The 20,921-nt window shown below is 43.7% G+C and overlaps 1 protein-coding gene across 10 annotated transcripts in view; it reads left to right on the top strand.

The window, feature by feature from the left end:
- Cadps (calcium dependent secretion activator) overlaps nt 1-20,921 on the top strand; it is a 506,710-nt gene that overhangs the window by 209,192 nt on the left and 276,597 nt on the right. For all 10 annotated transcript variants that reach the window (XM_045135770.1, XM_045135763.1, XM_045135769.1 and 7 more), the window contains 2 exons: nt 8,566-8,799; nt 15,888-16,009. In XM_045135770.1, coding sequence (XP_044991705.1) covers nt 8,566-8,799; nt 15,888-16,009 — 356 coding nt within the window. The remainder of the gene's footprint in view (nt 1-8,565; nt 8,800-15,887; nt 16,010-20,921) is intronic.

The following is a 20,921-nucleotide window of genomic DNA, read 5'->3' on the forward strand; positions in this document are numbered from 1 at the left end:
TAAATTCAGCAGAAAGTGAATATTGACTAAAGAAGGCCCTTGATGCTGACCTCTGACCTTCACGTGCACAACCACACACATGCATGTGTGCCTACCCATATATCTGTATACACAACACACTTTAAACAAAATAAGGAGGATAAAAACAAGTAAATAAAGCTAAGCCTTCTGTGTGACCCGGGAAGGCCTCCTCATACATGCAGTGTTGATTGTGACAAGGTGCTGCTAAGACTTTCCTTCTCCCATCTGGTGTTCCCACCCACTCCTCTTCACCACACTCGACCCCCTGCTGTCCTTGCTGATTGGGAAACAATGAAGTGGCCCTGGCTGTGGAGGAGTCAACTGTCACCAACCCTCTCCTGAGAAAGTGCTATAAAATGAAATGAACCTAGAGTGCTCGCAAGAAGAGGCACCACGGCATCGCGCCAGCCATGCAGGCATTTGGGCCCTATCCTAGCACAGCTCACACAGGCTTTTAAGCCAGGCTGCTGGCTTTGACACTCAGATCTCCTCATTTTTGCCACAATTCTCCTCATTTTCTTCTAGAACATGGAGATAAATAACAGTTGTGCCTGTGGGTTGTTGTAAAGCTTCAAGGAGGTAAACCATGTGACTAATTACCAATGTGGAGTTAGAACTCGGTTAAAAGCCCACTAACACCAATGTCTTCATTGCAGACACCAACCATCATTATTTTTGGCGTTGATGATAGTAGTGGTAGCATATCCCCATGTGTGTGTGAGAGAGAGAGAATGAATCGGGTCAAAAGCATTCTTGTATTTAACCTCCTTTCTTTACTCTTCACAGATATTTTATGAGGAATTTCTAGCTATCTAGTTTAGAGAAATAGGTGCCTTCCATACTCAGCGAAAGACTCTCAATAAAATAATGGGGAGGGAGATCAAGAAGACCCCCCATGTTGACCCCTGGCTTTCACATGCACATGCACACATGTGCACACATGCCAACCCACACAAGTACCTACATACATAGGAACATGCATAAATTCATGCACACTTTCCATGCACAATAAACATAAACTTTTTTAAAGTGAGTGGCCAGCAGAGATTTTTTTTTTAATGTCAAGACTAACTTCTTTTTATGCCAGTAAAGGTAGCAGCGGAGACCAGACAGCTGCATTTTCCTTGTTGTGGCACACACAAGTGCAGCTTTGAAATGTGTTTGTAATGGGTCTGTCATTGAAAGTTACACTCAAGAATCTCAGCCTAGATTGGCAGGATGCTATTGCTTCCCAAGGCTGAAGTACTCAGAGCACAAAACGGCCTTGCTCTCCATTGCAGACTTCAGTTTTATTGGTCTCTTTTTATGATGTCATTAGAAATTGTCTGACTTCTGGGAGCAGCAATCATTTTTGGATACCTCCAGCATTCTGCTGCAAAGAGTTTGGTGCGAGCTAACTCCTCAGCAGAATCATGCTGTCTGCAGCGATTGCATATTCTTCCACTACATCAAGACAGGGGAGTTAAAAGGCCTCAAGTGGATTCCAAGGAGGGATGTGATCAAAGGAACTATGTTTCAAATAGTCTCTCAAAGCTGACTATCAAAGGTGACAGTACTGCACAAATATATTTTCTATCCCCTTGGCAAAGCAGGATAAATGAGAGCTACCACCTACCCAGTTACAACCGGCCCCCCATACTCTAAAGCTATCTAAGATTTGAGGTCCAATATGAAGATGAGATGGGTCATAATACTGTACTATTGTATGTCAAGCTCTTGAGAAGTAAACTTTGCTGCTTGGCAGCCTTACATGTAAACTGAGGACCACCTCCAAACCAAAAGGACTATTCTGGCCCATGAGAACCAGTCTGAATCCATGAGGACTACTCTCACGCCACGATGACCACTCTCAGACCATGAGGACCACTCTCCGAATATGAAGACTACTCTGAGTCCAGGAGAACCACTCTGAGACCATGAGGACCACTCTGAGACCATGAGGACGACTCTGAGACCATGAGGACCACTCTGAGACCAGGAGAACCACTCTGAGACCATGAGGACCACTCTGAGACCAGGAGAACCACTCTGAGACCAGGAGAACCACTCTGAGACCATGAGGACCACTCTGAGACCATGAGGACCACTCTCCAAATATGAGGACCACTTTCAGTCCATGAGGACTACTCTGTGAATATGATAAGCACTATGAGACCATGACAATCACTCTTAGACCATAAGGACCACTCTCTGAACATGAGGACCACTCTCAGTCCATGAGGACCACTCTGAGACCATGAAGACTGCTCTTGGGCCATAAGGACCACTTTTGGGCCATGAGGAGCACACTAAGACCTAAGACCATGGAGATCACTCTCGGGCTATGAGGACCACTTTCAAGCTATGAGAACCACTCTCAGACCATGATGACCACTCTCAGACTATGAGTTAGGCTACTTTCACGCTCCAGTAGAGTCATGTTCTGAAGAGATGAAGAAATGCTATGCTGATTATGTGCATTTATCTAAATTTCCTGGAGGCATGCTTGTCTTTACTTTCCAAGAGAAGGACACAGTATCAGTTGAACTGTCTCAGCCAATTTAACCTCATAACAAGATCTTCTGTGTCAGTCAAACCCCAACCTCAAATGTTACCATTTTCAGGAAGACACCCCGTTCACTCAGTAAGAACTCACATCCCATGCCCTACTATCTGAACATCCACCTTGGCTTGGAAAGAACTGCCTGAATTCAGATCCCCAGATCCTACATAAGTGGCTGGCTATGGCTGCTGGTGCCTATCATACAGGTTCCACAGGGGAGCAGAGGCCTGAGACTTGGAGATACACAAGCTCCAGAACCAGGAAAGAGAGTCCCGCTCAAAACAAGACAGAGTGGGGGAGCAACGGAGTGGAACACCCAGTGATCCACTCCATCCATCATAGGTGAATACCCCTCACCACAGCTGAGCATATGGGTGCCACACCACACCATAAATGCACACCACATCACACACACACACACACACACACACACACGCACGAAAAAGAAAAAAATATCTACCTTGATGTTCCTGTGTACATCTTTCTCCCTAGCAGCTGAAAGCCACAGGAAGACAACTTAGCTCCTCTCACCAGAATGCCCCTGGGACTAACACTGTTCCAGACACAGTGGCCTTATATGTTTTCTAAGTGTGGTGGCCAAGCACCTAAATCTCCATGACTTTCTGCAAAAAGAATGCCCAAGTTTATGGGCTCACAGTGGCCTCCCAGTTAAATTTAATTATAAGAAAATCCAAGCCCGTCATGTGGAAGTGTCAGAGACATCAGACTTTTGGGATCTTCTCGTACTGACTCACCACCAGCTGGGTTCAGTACCGAGGCTGCATCATCTCACAGTTTCTCAAAAGCAACACACGGTGGGCTGAGCCCTTGCTCAGGAAGCAGTTATACTCAGAGATTCAAGAAGGAGCCAGAACTCTTGAGTAGCTACATAGACAGACCCCCATACTTATTTACATGGAAAAATCAGAATCTCACCATTCTTTCAGAATTTATCAGCACCAAACCTCCTTCTCACAGCTGAGTTTTAGGCATACTGATACTTAATGTAGGCTTCTTGACAAGCCATTGATCTGTCTACTCAGGTCATGTGTATATAATGATATATGTTATACGTTATGGTCAACACTTAGAATTTAGTGGGGTCTCAAGAAAGATAGGGTTCTGAACCATGGCCAAGAAGGAAGGACAGACACTGAACAAGTAAATTTCATGACTGATTTATTAATTATAAGTATAATAAATATCTTAGTTTATTTGGGATGCTATAACAGAAAACCCAAAGTGGCCTATAAAGTGTAAGAAATTTGTTTCTGAGATCCAGAAATGTCAAAACTAAAGCACTAATGAATTTATTCTCTGGTAGGAGCTCGCTCCTTGTTTCATAGACAGCCATCTTTAAACTATGTCCTTATATGATAGACAGGGCAGATGAGCTCTCTGGGGTTTCTTTTTTTATTTTTTTGTTTTATTTTTATTTATTTATTTGAGAGCTACAGCAGACTGAAGGGGGGGAGGAGGGAGGGAGGGAGAAAATGGGTTCTCCAGGGCCTCCAGCCACTACAAACAAACTCCAGATGCATGTGCCACCTTGTGCATCTGTCTTATGTGGGTCCTAAGGAATCGAGCCTCAAACCAGGGTTCTTAGGCTTCACGGGCAAGTGCTTAACTGCTAAGCTATCTCTCCAGCCCATCTGGGGCCTCTTCCAAAGAGGCTATGGAGATGGCTCAGTCAGTAAAACGCTTGCCTTGACAGCATGAGGAGCTGAGCTCAGTCCTCAGGACCCACATAAATGCCAGGAGTGGTCGTGTATGACTTGAATCCCAGGACCATAGATGCAGGGACAGGTGTGTTCCTGGAACTTCCTGGCCAGCCAGTCTGTCCTAACCAGTGACCTCCAGGCCAATGAGAAACTCTTTCTCAAAAAGAGGTGGGCAGAGTTGGAGGAGCGGCTCAGCAGCAGGAGCTCTTTCCTGTAAAGCTGGCTGCTCCAGGTCAGCTTCGCCAGCAGCCATGGTAAGCCAGGTGCACAAGGTGACGCATGCATCTGAAACTCGTCTGCACTGGGAAGAGGCCTTGTTGCACTCATTCTCATTATTACATAAGCAAATAAATACATGTTGGGGACATTCAAATGAAAAGAGATTCCCGAGGAATCATATACAAGAGGAATAGCTAAGCCTTGTGGGAATTAGAAAAATAGTGAATATTTATTTCCATGGCTCAGAAGAACCTCTTCTCTCTTTTATTCTTTCCCTCATGTCTGCCTTCCCTCCACCCCTACTTCTTTTTCTCCCTTACCCCCTAGGTCTTCACCTTTTCTTCTCCCTCTTCTTTGTCAAGTATCTTATTCCTCTTTGAACAAACCCAACATGGCAGCCAACTCTCCATGTAATATGGTTTATCTCCATTGAAGTTGAACAGCTGTGTCCTTGATGTTTGTCAGTGCAGTTGCTTGAAACAGTTGATCTGGTTAATTGCTGGCCATGTATTAGAGTGAGTTGGTTGACTTTGACTCAGGATCCCATGTACTAGATGTCCTCTTCCTTGCCACACAGAATTGGCAAACAAATTCATGTTCCATGTGATCTGTGTAGAGGCCTACCCCAACTATATGAATAGAAGACTGAACTCACACCTAAGCCAAACAGCCCAGCACTATGCCATATGTAGTCATTGGTTCAGGATGCCTAGAATGAATGACTCTGCTTTCCCTCTCATGGACTTGACCCGAGGAAGCATTCATTCTCTCTGTAGATAATGTGATGGAATGTCATAAGATCCTGATCTCAAGCAACATGTTGCTTATATTTAGGGAGTCCACACTGAACATGGAGTCCAATTTTCTTAAATATAATTCTTAATATTTCCTCACAAATTTTTTAAATAAAAAGCAAAAAGTTATATTAAAATTTATATGGTTTCCTCTCATAACCCTCTTTTGTGCCTCTACCCTCAACCACTGACACTGAACCTTCTCTTCTTTCCTACTTTCCCTATTCTGTACTATTGTAGGTTTTTCTTTTCTTTTCTTTTTTGTTTTTTTTTTTTTTTTTGGTCCTCTGTCATTCATAACAACTTGCTGTTGGGCTCAGTGGTGTGTAGGTCTCGTGCAGGCAACCACAGCTGCTGTGGGGTCATGAATGGAATATCCCCTTTGTGTCTAGAAGACAGAGGTCTAAAGCACTCTTCTGCCTCATTTAGCCCTTACATCCTTTCCCCAACCTCTTCCACTGCAGTTCCTGAGCCATTGAAGAGTATGACAGTAATGTCTCATTAAGGGCTGAGCACTTGACTGTCACTTTTCAGCACGTTGATGAGTATTGAGTCTCACCAGCAGTCACTGTCATATAAAAAGAGAAACTCTTGAGCCAGAAGTGAGAACAGCACTAATAAATGGACATAAACACACATACTTAGAGGGCGATTTGAAGGGAGTAATATGTCCATGTAACTGAGCAACAGTAGTAGCTTTCTCCTTAGGAATTATGACCTTCCCAGCTACTGGCTTTAGAGTTTCATTTTCATCCTTGAATTCCTATCTGTGGAGTAAACTTCAAATCCAACCAGAGAACTAGTTGGTTACCCCCAAAACAGACATGCCACTGTAGTACTAGTGCATACATCTTGCCTAGCTGGCCAGTTGTGTAGCTGGCAGAGTCCACTGCTGGTGAAGACCACCAGTGACTTTTCTGTCTCTGCAGGCTACATAGCATTTTCCAGCACTATGACCGCTAGTTAGCGGGGGAACGATTCTTGTTCAGTTATAGCTTGAATTTCTCAGTAATCTGCAACCAAAGCATGTGGAATCTTCAGCAATAGGGTCTTAGTATCTAGTTCTGGTGGGCAACCAAAAGGTTTTGCAGTAGCTGATGTTTGGGAGCTTCATAGGACTCTCTGACAACAATACACCAGGAGGTGTCCCACTCTGGCATTGAGATTTTTCTGTAACCAGAATTTTCTGGCCCCCCGCCCCCCACAGGGCACTTCTGCCCAAATTTTCTCCCTTTTTTAACTTACATTTTTTTTTGGATTAGTTAACAAAGTAAGTTTCCATATGGCTTGATCACAACATCGTTAATTTTGGTTAAGCTTCCTCCTGCTCTCTCCTCTCCTCCAAACCCTCTGCAGACCCCACCTAGACCACTCCACCTCCAGTACTCCAACCTTCTATTTACACACCTCCAGCGCCCTCCCCCAAGCCCTCTTCTCCGCCCCCTCCCTCCTCAGGGCCCCTTTCTGCCTTCTGACCTCTACTCCTGACTCCCACTCACATCCTGATACAAAAATCAGAAGGTAGCATCTGCATATGAGGGAGAACATAGAGCATCGACTCTCTGAGCCCGTGTTACCTCACTTAAAATAACTTTTCAAGATCCATGCATTTTTCTTTGAATTTTGTGATTTCATTTTTCTTTACAGCTGAATACAACTCCACTCTGTATATGAACCTCATCTTCACGTTCCATTCATCAATTGATGAGCATCTAGGCTGGTTCCATTTCCTGGCAATTGTGATTAGAGCAGTAATAAACCCTGGTGCACAAATATCTCTGTAGTAAAGTGTAGAGTCCTTAGGGTGGGTGTATGTCCAGGAATATATCTGGCTTGTATGGTAAGTCCATTTCTGGTTGTCCCAGAAACCTGGGACACACTGGTTTCCATAATAGCTCGCCAGTTTACATTCCCGCCAACAACGGGCAGGGGTCCCTCTTCCCTCACACCCTCACCAGCATTTACTGTCATATGGTATCTTGATGACAACCATTCCGACACGAATGAAATGGAACGTCAGAGTAATTTTAATTTGCATTTCCCTGGTGGCTAAGGATGTTGGACCTGTTTTTAAAATAGTTATTGGCCACTTATGTTTCTTCTTTTCAGAACTTTTATATTCACTTTAAAAAAAAATGAGGAAAAACTCGTTTGGAGGCAATATCATCTGAGCTGATATTATCCCAACTTTGCACAAGACTAGGTTCACCCTAGGACATTTCCAAGCCACAAGTTCCTTTGGTGATTTAAGTCTATTCGAGTTGGATTTCTGCTCCTTGCAGAAGAAGAAGAAAAAAAAGTCAGACAAACTGGCTTGTTCCTTGCTTCACTGAATGTGGGCTTGTGGATCAGGACAGCTTCATGCTGTAAGTGGGGAATGGTTCTTTGATAAATTGGTGAATTTGAAGAATATTCGAGACCCCTGTGCAACTTAGAGGTCTGGGCAAAGAAGACACACGTCTAGATGTGTGGCCTTTACAGCGGAAGATAGGGAAGCCAACATCAGAGGTAAAATTCACTCACCATCTTTTCTAAAGCACAATAATTACATTTTCATCACTTCACTAATGATTTTTCAATTTTTCTTCAAGGCGGTAAAGTATTCTCCTTAGAAGTAACTACAGGGCATTTGAAACATTGCCCACAAGCTACATTTGAATTATTCATGTGGGAAAATCTCTATAGATACCCAGAAAGAGGGTGCCTTTCCCATAACTTTAAAACAACTTGACTGTGTTTTGCTAAGAAGAAAAATGGTTGGAGCAGAAACTAGATTTTCCTTCCCACAAATCAAATTTGCTAGAGAAAACTAGAGCAAAAATAATACATTTCCCATTCTTTACTACATGTTTATGAATGGGTTCCCTACCTGTTAGAGATTATAAGTCACTAAAAAGCAGACATCTGTCTACACAACTAGCCTGAACATTTTTCTAGCATGTTCCCATGAGATGCAGGCAATTTTTTTTTTTTTTTTTTTTTTTTTTTTTTTTTTTGTCTTTCAAGGTAGGGTTTCACTACAGATCAGGCTGACCTGGAATTCACTATGCAGTGTCAGGGTGGCCTCGAACTCATGGCGATTCTCCTACCTCTGCCTCCCAAGTTCTGGGATTAAAGGTGTGTGCCACCACGCCCAGCTGCAAGCAAATTTTATCAATGGTAAATGACATTCCTGACTCTGGACTGTAATACGAAAACTTTCTGTGTAAGTCAGGTCTCTATTTACTCCTCTGCTGAATCTGTCTCTTTTTGTTTATTTCTTTGTAAGGAACGCAAATTTCCCAAGTTTGTATCCAAAGAAATGGAAAACATGTACATTGAGGAACTGAAGTCCTCCGTGAACCTGCTCATGGCCAACTTGGAAAGCATGCCCGTGTCCAAGGGCGGGGAGTTCAAGCTACAGAAACTGAAACGCAGCCACAATGCTTCCATCATCGACATGGGCGAGGAGAGCGAGAACCAGCTCTCCAAGTCAGACGTTGTGCTGTCCTTCTCCTTGGAGGTAAAAAGCTGCCACCACTGCCACCCCCCACCCCCAAGCCCTTAAGCATTTCCTAGCACAGCAAGCATGATGATTGCACCACAGTCAGTTTGCTTTTCCCTCTTGGATCTTCAGAGCACTCATTAAAATAACAGCTTGCAGGCTGGAGAGATTGCTTAGTGGCTGAGGCTCTTGCCTGTGAAGCCAAAGGACCCAAGTATAATTCCCCAGTGCCCATGTAAGCCAGATGCATAAGTGGCGCTTGCATCTGGAGTGAAGCTCTGGTGCACCCATTCTCTCTCGTCTATCTCTCTTCTCTTCTCTTCTCTTCTCTTCTCTTCTCTTCTCTTCTCTTCTCTCTCTCTCCCCCCCCCACCACAAATAAATAAGTAATAAAAAAAAATAACAGCTTGCTAAGCATAGATCAGCAAGTAAGTCCCCTCCCTAGGAGCCCACATTTCTTTTAAGAGAATGTAATCTTAAGAGCCCTACCAAATGTCCTCTTGAATTACTTCCCCAGTCTTAAAGGAGTGCTCGAAGGTTTTTCAAAACTAGGCAATTTAGAAAGCTTCAAATTTTGGAAGCCCATAGGATATCTGAGAAAGAAGCAATTTTGGGTTGCTTTGTGGGTCTTTGTAGATATTTTTCTCATCATTTTTGCTGGTAACTATACTGTGGAGTTCCTTGTGAGGGAGGCTTTTTGTTTCTGTTCTTGTTTTTTGTTTCATTTGTTTGGCATGCGTATGTGATGTATGTGCATGCATGCATGCTTGTAAGAGTGGGGGTGCACAGACATGTGTGCTCATGTGTGGGGAAGCCACAGGCCCAAGTCAAGTGTCTTTTCTCTCTTGGGTTCTACCTTTTCTCTCTTGCTGAACCTAGAGCTCACCAGTTCAGCTGGACTAGCTAGCCAGTGACTGTGTCCTCAAAGCCCAGATATACCAGGCTTGGTCACCCAGCCTCAACAAGACAGTTATCAAAGAGCCAAATTAATGGTGAAAAGCAGAAAAATGAGATTTGTCAACGTGCCCACATTCAGAAGCGTGACAAAGAGATCCAGTAACACCCCTTCAAGTCCATCACCAGGTTCCTGACATAATGTTTAAGTTTAAACGGAGGGCCAGAAGGTTGCATAGCTAAGCAGTCCTAGTTGGAATATGGTCTGATCCACTAACCTGTCCCACAAGGTAGTCTGACAAGTCACCAACCCCGGACTGAAATCCCTCTCTGTGGGAAACAAGTCTTCCTCTTGATTGGCTCCACGTTTCGAGATTCCTGAGGAAATTCCAATTTCTTGGGGTTCATTATTTCAGTAATCTGATAGCCCAAGAAAATGGCACAAGTGTCTCTTTAGAACACCTTCCTTCCTGCCAGACTGGGCACCACGGTTCTGGGCTTATAGGCTCACACCACCACACCTGGCTTGGGTCCTCATACCTGCTGCAACAAACACTTTCCCCATGAAGCCATCTCCCCAGCCTGAGTTTGTGAGTTTAACCTCAGCCACAGAAGCAAGAACCCCGGCTGGGGAGGTGGCTCACAGCTTAACAGCACTTGCTTGCAAACCCTGAAGGTCTTGGTTTGATTCTTCAGTACCCACGTAAAGCCTGTTGGTACATGGCATGGGTAGACCTCAGTCATACCATGCTTAGTGCAAGGAGCCAGACACGTATAGTATAACTACTGCTATGAATGTCCTGAAGACAGAGCTATACAGTGAGAAGGTAGATTAGTATTTCATGAGGCTGAGGGTAGGTAATGAACATTAAGAGTTTTATGTGAGGAGGGAAAAAAATGTCCCCAAATCTACTTATGATTGTCACATGACTTGGTAGGCTTACTAAAAATCACTGAAATGGGGTAATAATATGGAACACAAAGTATACCCCAAGGATGTTGTCCATAAACAAAAGGAACTCTGCCCGCGTGCGGCCCGAGTGTTTGAACGTTAACAAGTGTCTTGGGTGCTGTTTTGGTTTTGTTTGTGTAATGCTGGGGATTGACCCTGGGGCCTTGCACATGCTAGTCAAATGCTCCACCAGCGAGCCATAGCCTAGTCTTCTTTATACTTTTTGTTTTTCTTTGTGAGACCAGGTCTCACAAGGTTGCCAAAGCTGGCCTTAGACTCACACTGCATATAGCCCAGGCAAGCTGTAAACTAGCAATTCCACTGCCTCAACCTCAGGTAAGTCTTACGTACTCCAAAGATAAAGAACTGTTTTATTTATAGTCTATCAAAGGTCAAAACCCAACAAAGCTTTTTTCCTGACGTAGTTTTAAATGTTTTACCTGTACCTAAAGATCATACATATTTATTGATAGGATGTGATTTATTTTTATTTGTTTTTATGAGAGAGAGACACACAGGATTGGCTTGCCAGGGCCTCCAACCACAGCATTCGAACTCCAGATACAGTGCACCCCTTATGCACATGCATGCTTGCATCACCTCGTGCATCTGGCTTACATGGGACATGGAGAGTTGAACATGGGTCCTCAGGCTTTGCAGGCAAGTGCCTTAGCTGCTAAGCCATCTATCTGCCCCGTCTGTGATATATTGATCCAACATGTAATGCTCAAGTCAGGCAATACCTAACTATTCTTTCAAGAGTTCACTTCAGCTACATCTAGTTAGGGTCTTTTGCTTGTGGGCAACATGGTAGCAAGTTAGAAATGATGGGCGGTGCTGGCATATATTAAAGAAAAACAAAGAAACATGAGGAGTCGCCTTGCTTGATAGCAGCCTTCTTAGTAGTAACGAAACCAGTCTCAAGGGAATTGGCCCACTCCCTCAAAAAAGACATTAATCGGAATTTCCTGAGGCTTATGCTCCCTCTCTCCACTGTTACATTGAAAACCAAATTTCATCATGAGTTTTGGAAGAGACATACATACCCTTCTAACTGTAGAAGAAGTGGTTACAACTTTGAAAGTTGATTCACAATCACAAAAGCTAAAAACTGGTCCTTTGAAAAGTAAAATAGAGTTAAAATTCTGGTAAATACAACTAAACAGTAATGAAAGCAAATTAAGACATGAATGTAATAACATGTAAGCATATTTAAAGAAGATTATTATATAGCACCATGTTGATAATGGTAAAAAGTATCAATGATATGCTCATATAAACTGTATGTTAGCTCTTAATATTTCTTCATGATTAAAACCTTCATAATCATTTTTGATAGATGGGTAGATAGATAGATGATATATATTACAATCCCACAAGAACTTTATTGTAATCCTAGATTTAGGCTGACCAAAAGAACAGATCAAATTTCTGTACATTTAATTAGAGGGTGTAAAGACTAAATTAATGTTCTAGAACTTCATTAAGGTTTGCTGTGAGTTAACTGCAGGTAGTTTGTTTTCCCAAGCTCAGCTCAGATCAAGAGCCTTATGTTACACTGTTTCCACATGTATTTCGTAGTCAGTGTAGGCGGCAGTTAATTAAATATAGAACTCTTGTTGTGTGAAAAATCATGAGTGTCATTTCGCAGACTTTTTTTTACTTTATTTTTTTAAGTGCTGCCACCTGAGGTAAGGAATGCTTTTTCTTAGGCATCTTTGAATTTGATTATTGCCAATTAAAGGTGGTAATTTATTCCCCACTACCTCTTGTCTTGCAACAGAAGGGATAGGGGGAAAGTGGCTTATTGACTTTCTGGAAGCTTTGAAGTATGTAAATTTCAACGTAATACTCCATGTTAATGCAGTTGATTGTCTGAAATATAGATGTGGGCAAGTACTCAGCCACATGCCCATGTGGGCATGATTCAAATGGCTTTGTAAAGACAAGTTCAGACTGGAATGCCCTAGGGTCCCCACACACTTTTTAGTTGGAACACTAAAGTGCACATCATAGTAAAGCTGCTAGCAAAAACCATCACACATCTACTTGTGCCTGTGCTTTGGGGCCACACTGAAAGGAGGCAAGAACTGATGAACAGAAGTTCATCATGCCATTAGGGAAGGCTCCGATTTGAAGTTGAAAGTAAATACAAGACGTAGTTCACAGGCTGAAGAGATTGCTCAGTGGTTAAGGCACTATCCTGTCAAACCTCATGGCCCAGGTTTGATTTCCCGTTACCCATGTAAAGCCAGATGCACAAAGTGGCTCACTTGCAGTGTTCACTTGCAGTGGCTAGAGGCCCTGGCAGTCCATTTGGTCTCTTTCTCTGTCTGTCTCTCTTTTCTTGCAAATAAATATTTTTTTAAAAATATTTTTTGTTTATTTTTATTTACTTGAGAGTGGCAGACAGATAGAGAAAGAGGCAGAGAGAGAGAGAGAATGGGCACGCCAGGGCCTCCAGCCACTGCAAACGAACTCCAGACGCGTGCACTCCCTTGTGCATCTGGCTAACGTGGGTCCTGGGGAATCGAGCCTCGAACTGGGGTCCTTAGGCTTTGTAGGCAAGTGCTTAACCACTAAGCCATCTCTCCAGCCCACAATTTTTTTTTAAAGACACACTTCATGTAACTAGAGAATGGCATGGTTGGAAGAGACAAAGAGAGCATCTCAGTTTGCAGGAAATCAAAAAAGGGCCCAGGGTGTCATGAGCTTGGGAAAGGAAGTGTTCCAGTAGAAAGCAGCAGGCATTTACAGAACGCTGCTACAAGATGCAAGCATTCATCAGCCTGGAATGCTCTGCTCACAGTGGGCCTAGGAGACGCCGGCAAACGTGAGAACGAAGCCTGAGGGTGAAGGTTGCAGTGAATGGTGACACAACCACCTACCTGTGGTCACACCGAAAGCAAGATTTTTGAACTTATAAAGAAATGTGCTCTGTCCATGGTAGATCCCTTTCCATGTGTAAGAATATATGTGTTCTCTCCCTGCGTGTAACTTGGCAATTAGGTACACCATCTCTTTTTAGCCTCACACAGTAGCCACAAAGAACACTTCATTACCTCCACTGCACAGATTAAAAAACTGAGGGGGATGGAGAGATGGTGTAGCGGTTAAGCACTTGCCTATGAAGCCTAAGGACCCCGGTTTGAGGCTCATTCCCCAGGAGTCTCGTAAACCATGTGCACAAGGGGGCGCACGCTTCTGGAGTTCGTTTGCAATGGCTGGAGGCCCTGGCACGCCCATTCTCTCTCTCTCTCTCTCTCTCATTCTCACTCTTGCTTTCTTTTTCAAATAAGTAAATAAAAATAAACAAAAAAATTAAAAACTGAGGCTCTGCAGATTTCAAAGGAAAATGAAGCCAACTTCAATGTTAAGTCATTTGCCCAACTTCATATGAGTTGTACAATGAATCTCAAAATATAGTTCTTTTCTAGTAATGCCAGTGCCTCTTTTTCAGTAGAATCAGGTGGGTTTTTTACATGTATTATTCATTGTAAATCTCTTTTTTAAAAAAAATATTTTATTTATTTATGAACAGAGAGAGAATGGGTGCATCAGGTCCTCTTGCCCTGCAAAAGAACTGTAGATGCATGTGCCACTTTGTGCATCTGACTTTACATGGGTCCTGGGGAATCAAACCCAGATTGTTCATCTTTGCAAGAAAGTGCCTTAACCTCTGAGCCATCTCTGCAGCCTCTCATTGCAGATCTCTGGTGCAGGTCATTTGGTTTCAATATGTAAATCAGGGTCACTTTCTTTCCTCCCTCTTTTTTTTTTTTTTCTTTTCCTCCTATGGTGGAACACAGGACTAAATAGCCAAATAGCCAGTGATGGAATGCAGTGGAGAGTAGGAATGATAAACCCCAGAAGTTGCAAGTGATCCTGACATTTAACCTTTCCCTCAGTGTAGGTCAGTGCCTATACATTGTGGCTTGGGTTCAAAACCATGGCCTGCAGAGATTATAAGGAATTACGGAAGTGAACTATAGAGACTTTGCATGTTTCTTTCCTCTGTTTTTTCAGATTGTCAGCATTGTTCATATCTCAAAATCAGATTACTGGTTCTGATCTGAGGCAAAAATGGCAGCTGAGCTGACAAGTAGCCCTTGCCCGCGTAGATGTGTGCGCTGCAGCTAGCCACAGGTCCCACGGCTGTGTCTCCTCTCTGATTCCGAGACTGACCTAATGGCTCTTAATTGCAGTAATGCATTCTTGATATTTTACCATATAGAGGGAAGTCGACTCACAAGGTCTGCCTCTACCAAATACTGCCTTGAAAGAAAAATGGGGGGGGGGGGTGAAGAGAAGTTTCCATGGGTAAATTATTTGTAACGCAAGTGTGAGGACGTGTGATCATTTCCCTAGTACCCAGTTAAAAGCTTGGTGTAGTGGTGCAATTCCTATAATCCCAGTGCTGGGAGAGTGCAAGAGGATCCCTGTTGCTTACTGGCCTGCTGCTCTAGCCGACTTGGTGAGCTCTCTTCAGTGAGAGACCCTGTTTCAAAAAATGAGGTGGAGAGCCTTTGAGATTGGCATGTCAGCCTCTCATATACCCATGCACATACGAAATTGTATACACGTATACTGCATATGCATACACATGCAAAAAATGAAATAAAAGATAATAATAAAAGGAAGATGGAAGAGAGCCTGTTTCCTGGTGGAAATCATGGTGGGGGAGGGGGATTCTGTTTGCTTAGGGTAGAAAAAGAAACTTCCTTCATATCATCTGGTAGTGCAAGCCTGTGATGCAAGGTATTCAGCAAGCTGAGTAGTAAGATACCAAGTTCAGGGCCTGCCTGGACTACCCAGCAAGTACAAGGTCAGCCTGAGCAGTTAAGTGAAACAGTGGGGAAGAGAGAGAGAGAAAGGATGAGGAGAGAGGACAAGAGAGAGGAGAAGGGAGGGAGGAATGAAAGGAAGAAGAAAGGGAGTGAAGGAGGACTGAGGACATCATGTAGTGGCAGAGTGTTTGCCTGACATGTGTAAGGTCCCAGGTTCAATCCTGCACACTGAATAAGAGGTGGGCGAGGGAATGAATGAGCAGGCCTTGGTTTTCCATTGGGAAGCTACACTATGATCAATCATATCTCATTGCTAGAAAGGTCCCTGAAAGACAGATTTAAAAAAAAAAAAGGATGGAAGCCCTCACATGTCTACCGGCTTTCCTGATAGTTTCTTGCCTGTGTCTTTTCCTCTGGGTAATGCCTCCGGGGAGCATTGGCAATGACATCGTCCTGTGTGGTTCTGTTCTCAGGTGGTTATCATGGAAGTGCAAGGCCTTAAGTCTTTGGCTCCAAACCGCATTGTGTACTGCACGATGGAGGTGGAAGGCGGAGAGAAACTACAGACCGACCAGGCAGAGGCTTCTAAACCCACGTAAGTGACGTTTCTCCAGGCTTTATCTGATGGACTTTCTCCAGGATTCCTGACAGAGGGTTGGTGCTCTTCCAAAAAAAAAAAAAAATCTATTTCCCCAGAGGCTTTTATTTTGACTTATGAGACAAGGTGCCTTGACTTTATTTTTAATTGTCAGTCATAACAAAGATTCCAGGTCTTCACAGCTGACTATCAAAGGTTGAAATGGCATTCTGTTCCTGGGCTTCTAGTCAAGCATTCTTACACAGTGGAAAGGAAAATAGGCACTCTGGTACCCTTCAGGGCTCACAGTTGAGTGGGGATATCAATAAAACAGTCACATAAATGCAGTGAACCCTCCTTCTCCATGATTTCCACATTGATTTATTCAAATGTGGACTGAACCTTTTAGATAAAAGAAGTGTTGTATGTGCACTAAACATACGTAGACTTTTGCTTGTTCTCTCCTACAAAATATAGCATAACTTATATTACACTAGGTATATGTGATCTAGATTTAAGGCCCATGGGGAAAAGTGCACATGTTATACGCAAATACTGTGCAGTTTTACAGAAATGACTTGAACTTCTGCAGAGTCTCGTATCCATGTGGGTAGAGGCGGGACTAGAGCCAGCCCTACACGATCACGGACATAAGTCTCAAGAAACACAGTCTCAGAAATTAATGGGGCCAAATAACTTCTGCTATCATTACTGGACTATAAATTTTAAAATAGTCATTAATTTAAATGTAACAAACCAATTACAACTTAATAGTAATAATGTATTTTCTTAAAAAAAACTCTTATCCAAAACAAAATAAACTTTAGTGAACAGTGAAAAAAATAAAAGAAAGAAAGAATGGTTTCAGAGGAGATACCATGGGGAGTTTAGCGGTTTATGAAAACAAAGTTAGACTATGTCTTCGTTGGAATACACCAGACATTGGATCCAATATTATAAAAGTTGAAGATAGGCCTGAAGAGATCTCTCAGTGGTTAAATACACATGCTCTATGAGCCTTTTGGACCTGTGATGTATGTTTATCCCAATAATCCTACTGCAATAGGAGGCAGACTCAGGAAAATCCTGAAGTTCACAACCAGCTAGACTGTCCTTCCCAGTTGCAACACAAGAGAGGCCCTGTCTCAAATGAGGTGGAAGGAGAGGGCCGACGCCCTGAGGTCGTTCCTTGACTTCTGCACACACATGTGACACACACATGTGCACACACACACATAACATATACACACAAATAATAACGATACTTGATAATAGCAATTGAGAAATGAGGGATTGGAGAGATGGCACAGTGGGTAAAGTGTGTATCATGTAGGCATAAGGACCTAAATTCAGATCCCCAGGACCCATATAAAAGCTGGGTTTATTGGTGCACACCTTTAATCCCAGTTCTGGAAAAGCAGAAAGAAAAAGTTCCTTGGGACTTGCTGACCAGGTGGTCTAGACAAATAATGAACTCTGGGTTCAGTGAGAGACTCTGTCTCAAAAATGAAGGCGGAGAGCAATGTAGAAGATCACTGGGGCTTTGAGAGATGGCTTAGCGGTAAAGGCGCTTGCCTGCAAAGCCTAAGAATGCATGTTCAAATCTCTAGGTCCCACATAAGCCAGGCAGTGATGCAAGCATGCAATGTTACATATGTGCCACAAGGGGGTGCACGCATCTGAAGTTCATTCACAGTGACTGAAAGGCCCTGGTGCACCCATTCTCTCTCTCTCTCCCTCTCCCTCTCCCTCCCTCCCTCCCTCTCTCTCTCTCTCTCTCTCTGTCTCATTCTATCGATCTCAAAATAAAAATAATAAATAATAAAGGGGATGCCTGACATCACTTTCTGCCCTATACAAACGTACATGTACACCACACACACATACATATGCAAAACTATAAATTGCAGGCTGGAAAGATGACTTAGCTGTTAAGGTGCTTACCTGTGAAGCCTAAGGACCCAGGTTCAATTCCCCAGTACCCATGTAAAGCCAGATGCACAAGGTGGTACATGTATCTAGAGTTCGTTTGCAGTGGCTGGGGGCCCTGAAGCACCCATTCTCTCATTCATTCATTCATAATTTCTCTCTCTCTCATGAATACGTAAGTAAAATAAAATAAAAATTTTAAAAATAAGTTGAGGGATGGAAGTAGAGTCAGAAGCAGCCCAGGGAGGGAACAGTGGTTCTTTGGTTAGCTGAGAGGAGGAATTCACAGCAGACAGTGGGGCTACAGACCATGTGGTCCCTACGCTGCCAGGGAGCACAGGCTGTGGCAGTCCTCCAGAGCCACATCAGGTCGCAGAGGAGAACATATGGACATGACACCATACGTGTTTTTGAATCATTAAGGCTACAGGGGAAGGGTACAAGTTGATGCAAAAAGTGTGTGAGGATGCTAGGCAGAAGTTGATAGAAACAGTGGAGATTAGCCCATTTAGGTCATGAGACTCCCAGGCCTTGCAGACACACAAGCGACCACTGCTCCCTTTGCACCCCACCCATTCAGTGCGTCCATCACTTCCTTCCCCGCTTCCCGTACAGCCTGGGCTAATGGACATGCTTACGGTGGGTGTCGGTGTGTCAGAGAGTCGTGAGAAGTGAGACGGGTTCGCCGTCAAAGCAGCCTCGCCTCCCCCAGACAGAGGAGCTGCTTGGCAGAGCATGGGTAACTTACCCGGAAGTTCAAATGAAACACCTCAAAAGATACGCTGAGCTGTTCCCCACTAGAGAGGGGCTGAGGGTGTCGTGTGCCTTCAAGTGGGGCTTGCGTGAACCGGCGGCCTCAGAGGCCGACGTTAATGAGTGCGTGCGGGAGGAAATGGAAACCAACGGGACTTGTCCCATGCGACCCGCCCTCCCTGTTCACACCCTGGCTCCTCATCAGCAGTCAATGCAGTTTCTTTTCCACTGCCATTGATAAAAATCCCACACTTTCCTCAAGTGGCTTGATCAGTATCAGTGCTATTATGTTGTGCTGAGATATTTATATGAGCTCTTTTACAATTGTGATGGGGGAGGGTGGCACGAGAGGGTCTGTCTGATCCAGTATGAGGTTCTAACACAGAAAAAGGAGAGAGCTTTGATTTTTCTTATGAGCTGTGGACCCATGAGGGATATTTTAACTCAAAGGGTCATGTCGGGCTGGAGAGATGGCTCAGCAGTTAAGTGCACTGCCTGCAGAAACGTGAAGACCGGAGGGGTCCTGAGGTCACCAGACGTTGAACCTCCAGAACCATGTAACTATGTGGGCCTGGCCATGTGGGCCTGCAATCCAGTCCTGCAAAAGGAAGTAGAGAGGAGGAAGATGCTCCAGACTGGCGGCAAACAGCAAGTTCGGGTACCAGTAAGGGGCTGGCTCAAACAAGAACAAGTAGAAAAGCAATGGACTGGGACTAAACATCAGACCAGTGTCTCAGGCTCCAGGCAGGCATGGGGATGTCACAAGGCCTCACCAGTGCATACCCTGCACACATACATGCAAAAGAAAAGGTAATTCATATAATTTCATTGGGTGGCAAATTTTCAGCTGCCAGGACTTTGATTTTTATGTGCTTATTAAAGCTTAAAAATGGAGTTTCAGGGCTGGAGAGATGGCTTAGTGATTAAGTGCTTGCCTGTGAAGCCTAAGGACCCCAGTTCAAGGCTCGATTCCCCAGGACCCACGTTAGCCAGATGCACAAGGGGGCGCACGCGTCTGGAGTTCGTTTGCAGTGGCTGGAGGCCCTGGCGCGGCCGTTCTCTCTCTTGCTAACTGCCTCTTTCTCTCTCTGTCTGTCACTCCCAAATAAATAAATAAAAACGAACAAAATAATTTTTAAAAATGGAGTTTCAGGACTGGAGAGATTGCTTAGTGGTTAAGGTGATTGCCTGCAAAACTTAACAATCCATGTTCAATTCCCCAATGTCCATGTAAAGCCAGATGCACAATGGCACATGCATCTGGAGTTCATTTGCAGCTGGAGGCCCTTGTGTACTCATTCTCTCTCACCCCCCCCTTGCAAACAAATAAATAATATATTATGATACATAATACATATTTATTTATTTATTATATAATTTTAATATGTATATATTAAAATCCTAAAAATGTAGTTTCTTATTAAAAATGAACACAGAATGCTTGAAATGTGCATATTTCACATAGCCACTTACTCATGTTTATATGTTCATTATAATGTCCATGTTCATAAACTTCCCACACTAAAAAATTTTTAATTAATTTAGATTTTTGGGTTTTTTTTTTTTCAAGGTGAGGTCTTGCTGTAGCCCAAGCTGACCTGGAACTCACTATGTAGTCTCAGGGTGGCCTCAAACTCATGGAGATACTCTTCCCTCCGCCCTCCCTATTGCTGGGATTAAAGGTGTGTGCCACCACATCTGGCTAATTTGCTTATTTGTTTTTTGCACCAGTGTGTGTGTTGGCATGTGTGTGCATGTGCACACACGTGTGCCAGGCTTGCCACTGCAAATGAATTCCCATCTGGCTTTACATGGGTGGCTGGGGAATTGAACCCAGGCCAGCAGGCTTTGTAAGCAAGTACTTTCATCTGCTGAGCCATCTCCCAAGCCCCAAACTAAACCATATTGCTCTTCTAGCCGGAAGGCCACATTCTGATTCCTCTTCCATCTGTGAGCATTACCAAAGCCCCCACAAAAGGTGTGCTGGTTTGTTTAGATCATGTGGAATAACTGATCAGCAGCTATTTAGAGTGCAATATTGAGAAGAGTTCTCAAGCTAAATCTGTATCCAGGGGTGAAAGCACTGTGATCGACTTGTGATGTCTGCCATGAGAGAGGAAGGAGTAATGTGTTCCACATGTGTAGACCCAGAGTTTGGGATCTAACAACACTGGTGTTTCTTCCTGTCCCTTCTTTTATCCTTTTGCTCCAGAGCCTCCTCTGAAAGTTTTATTTCCTCCTCCTCATA

This window comes from Jaculus jaculus, chromosome 16 (genome assembly GCF_020740685.1).
Source record: "Jaculus jaculus isolate mJacJac1 chromosome 16, mJacJac1.mat.Y.cur, whole genome shotgun sequence".
NCBI classification, from domain to species: Eukaryota; Metazoa; Chordata; class Mammalia; order Rodentia; family Dipodidae; genus Jaculus; species Jaculus jaculus.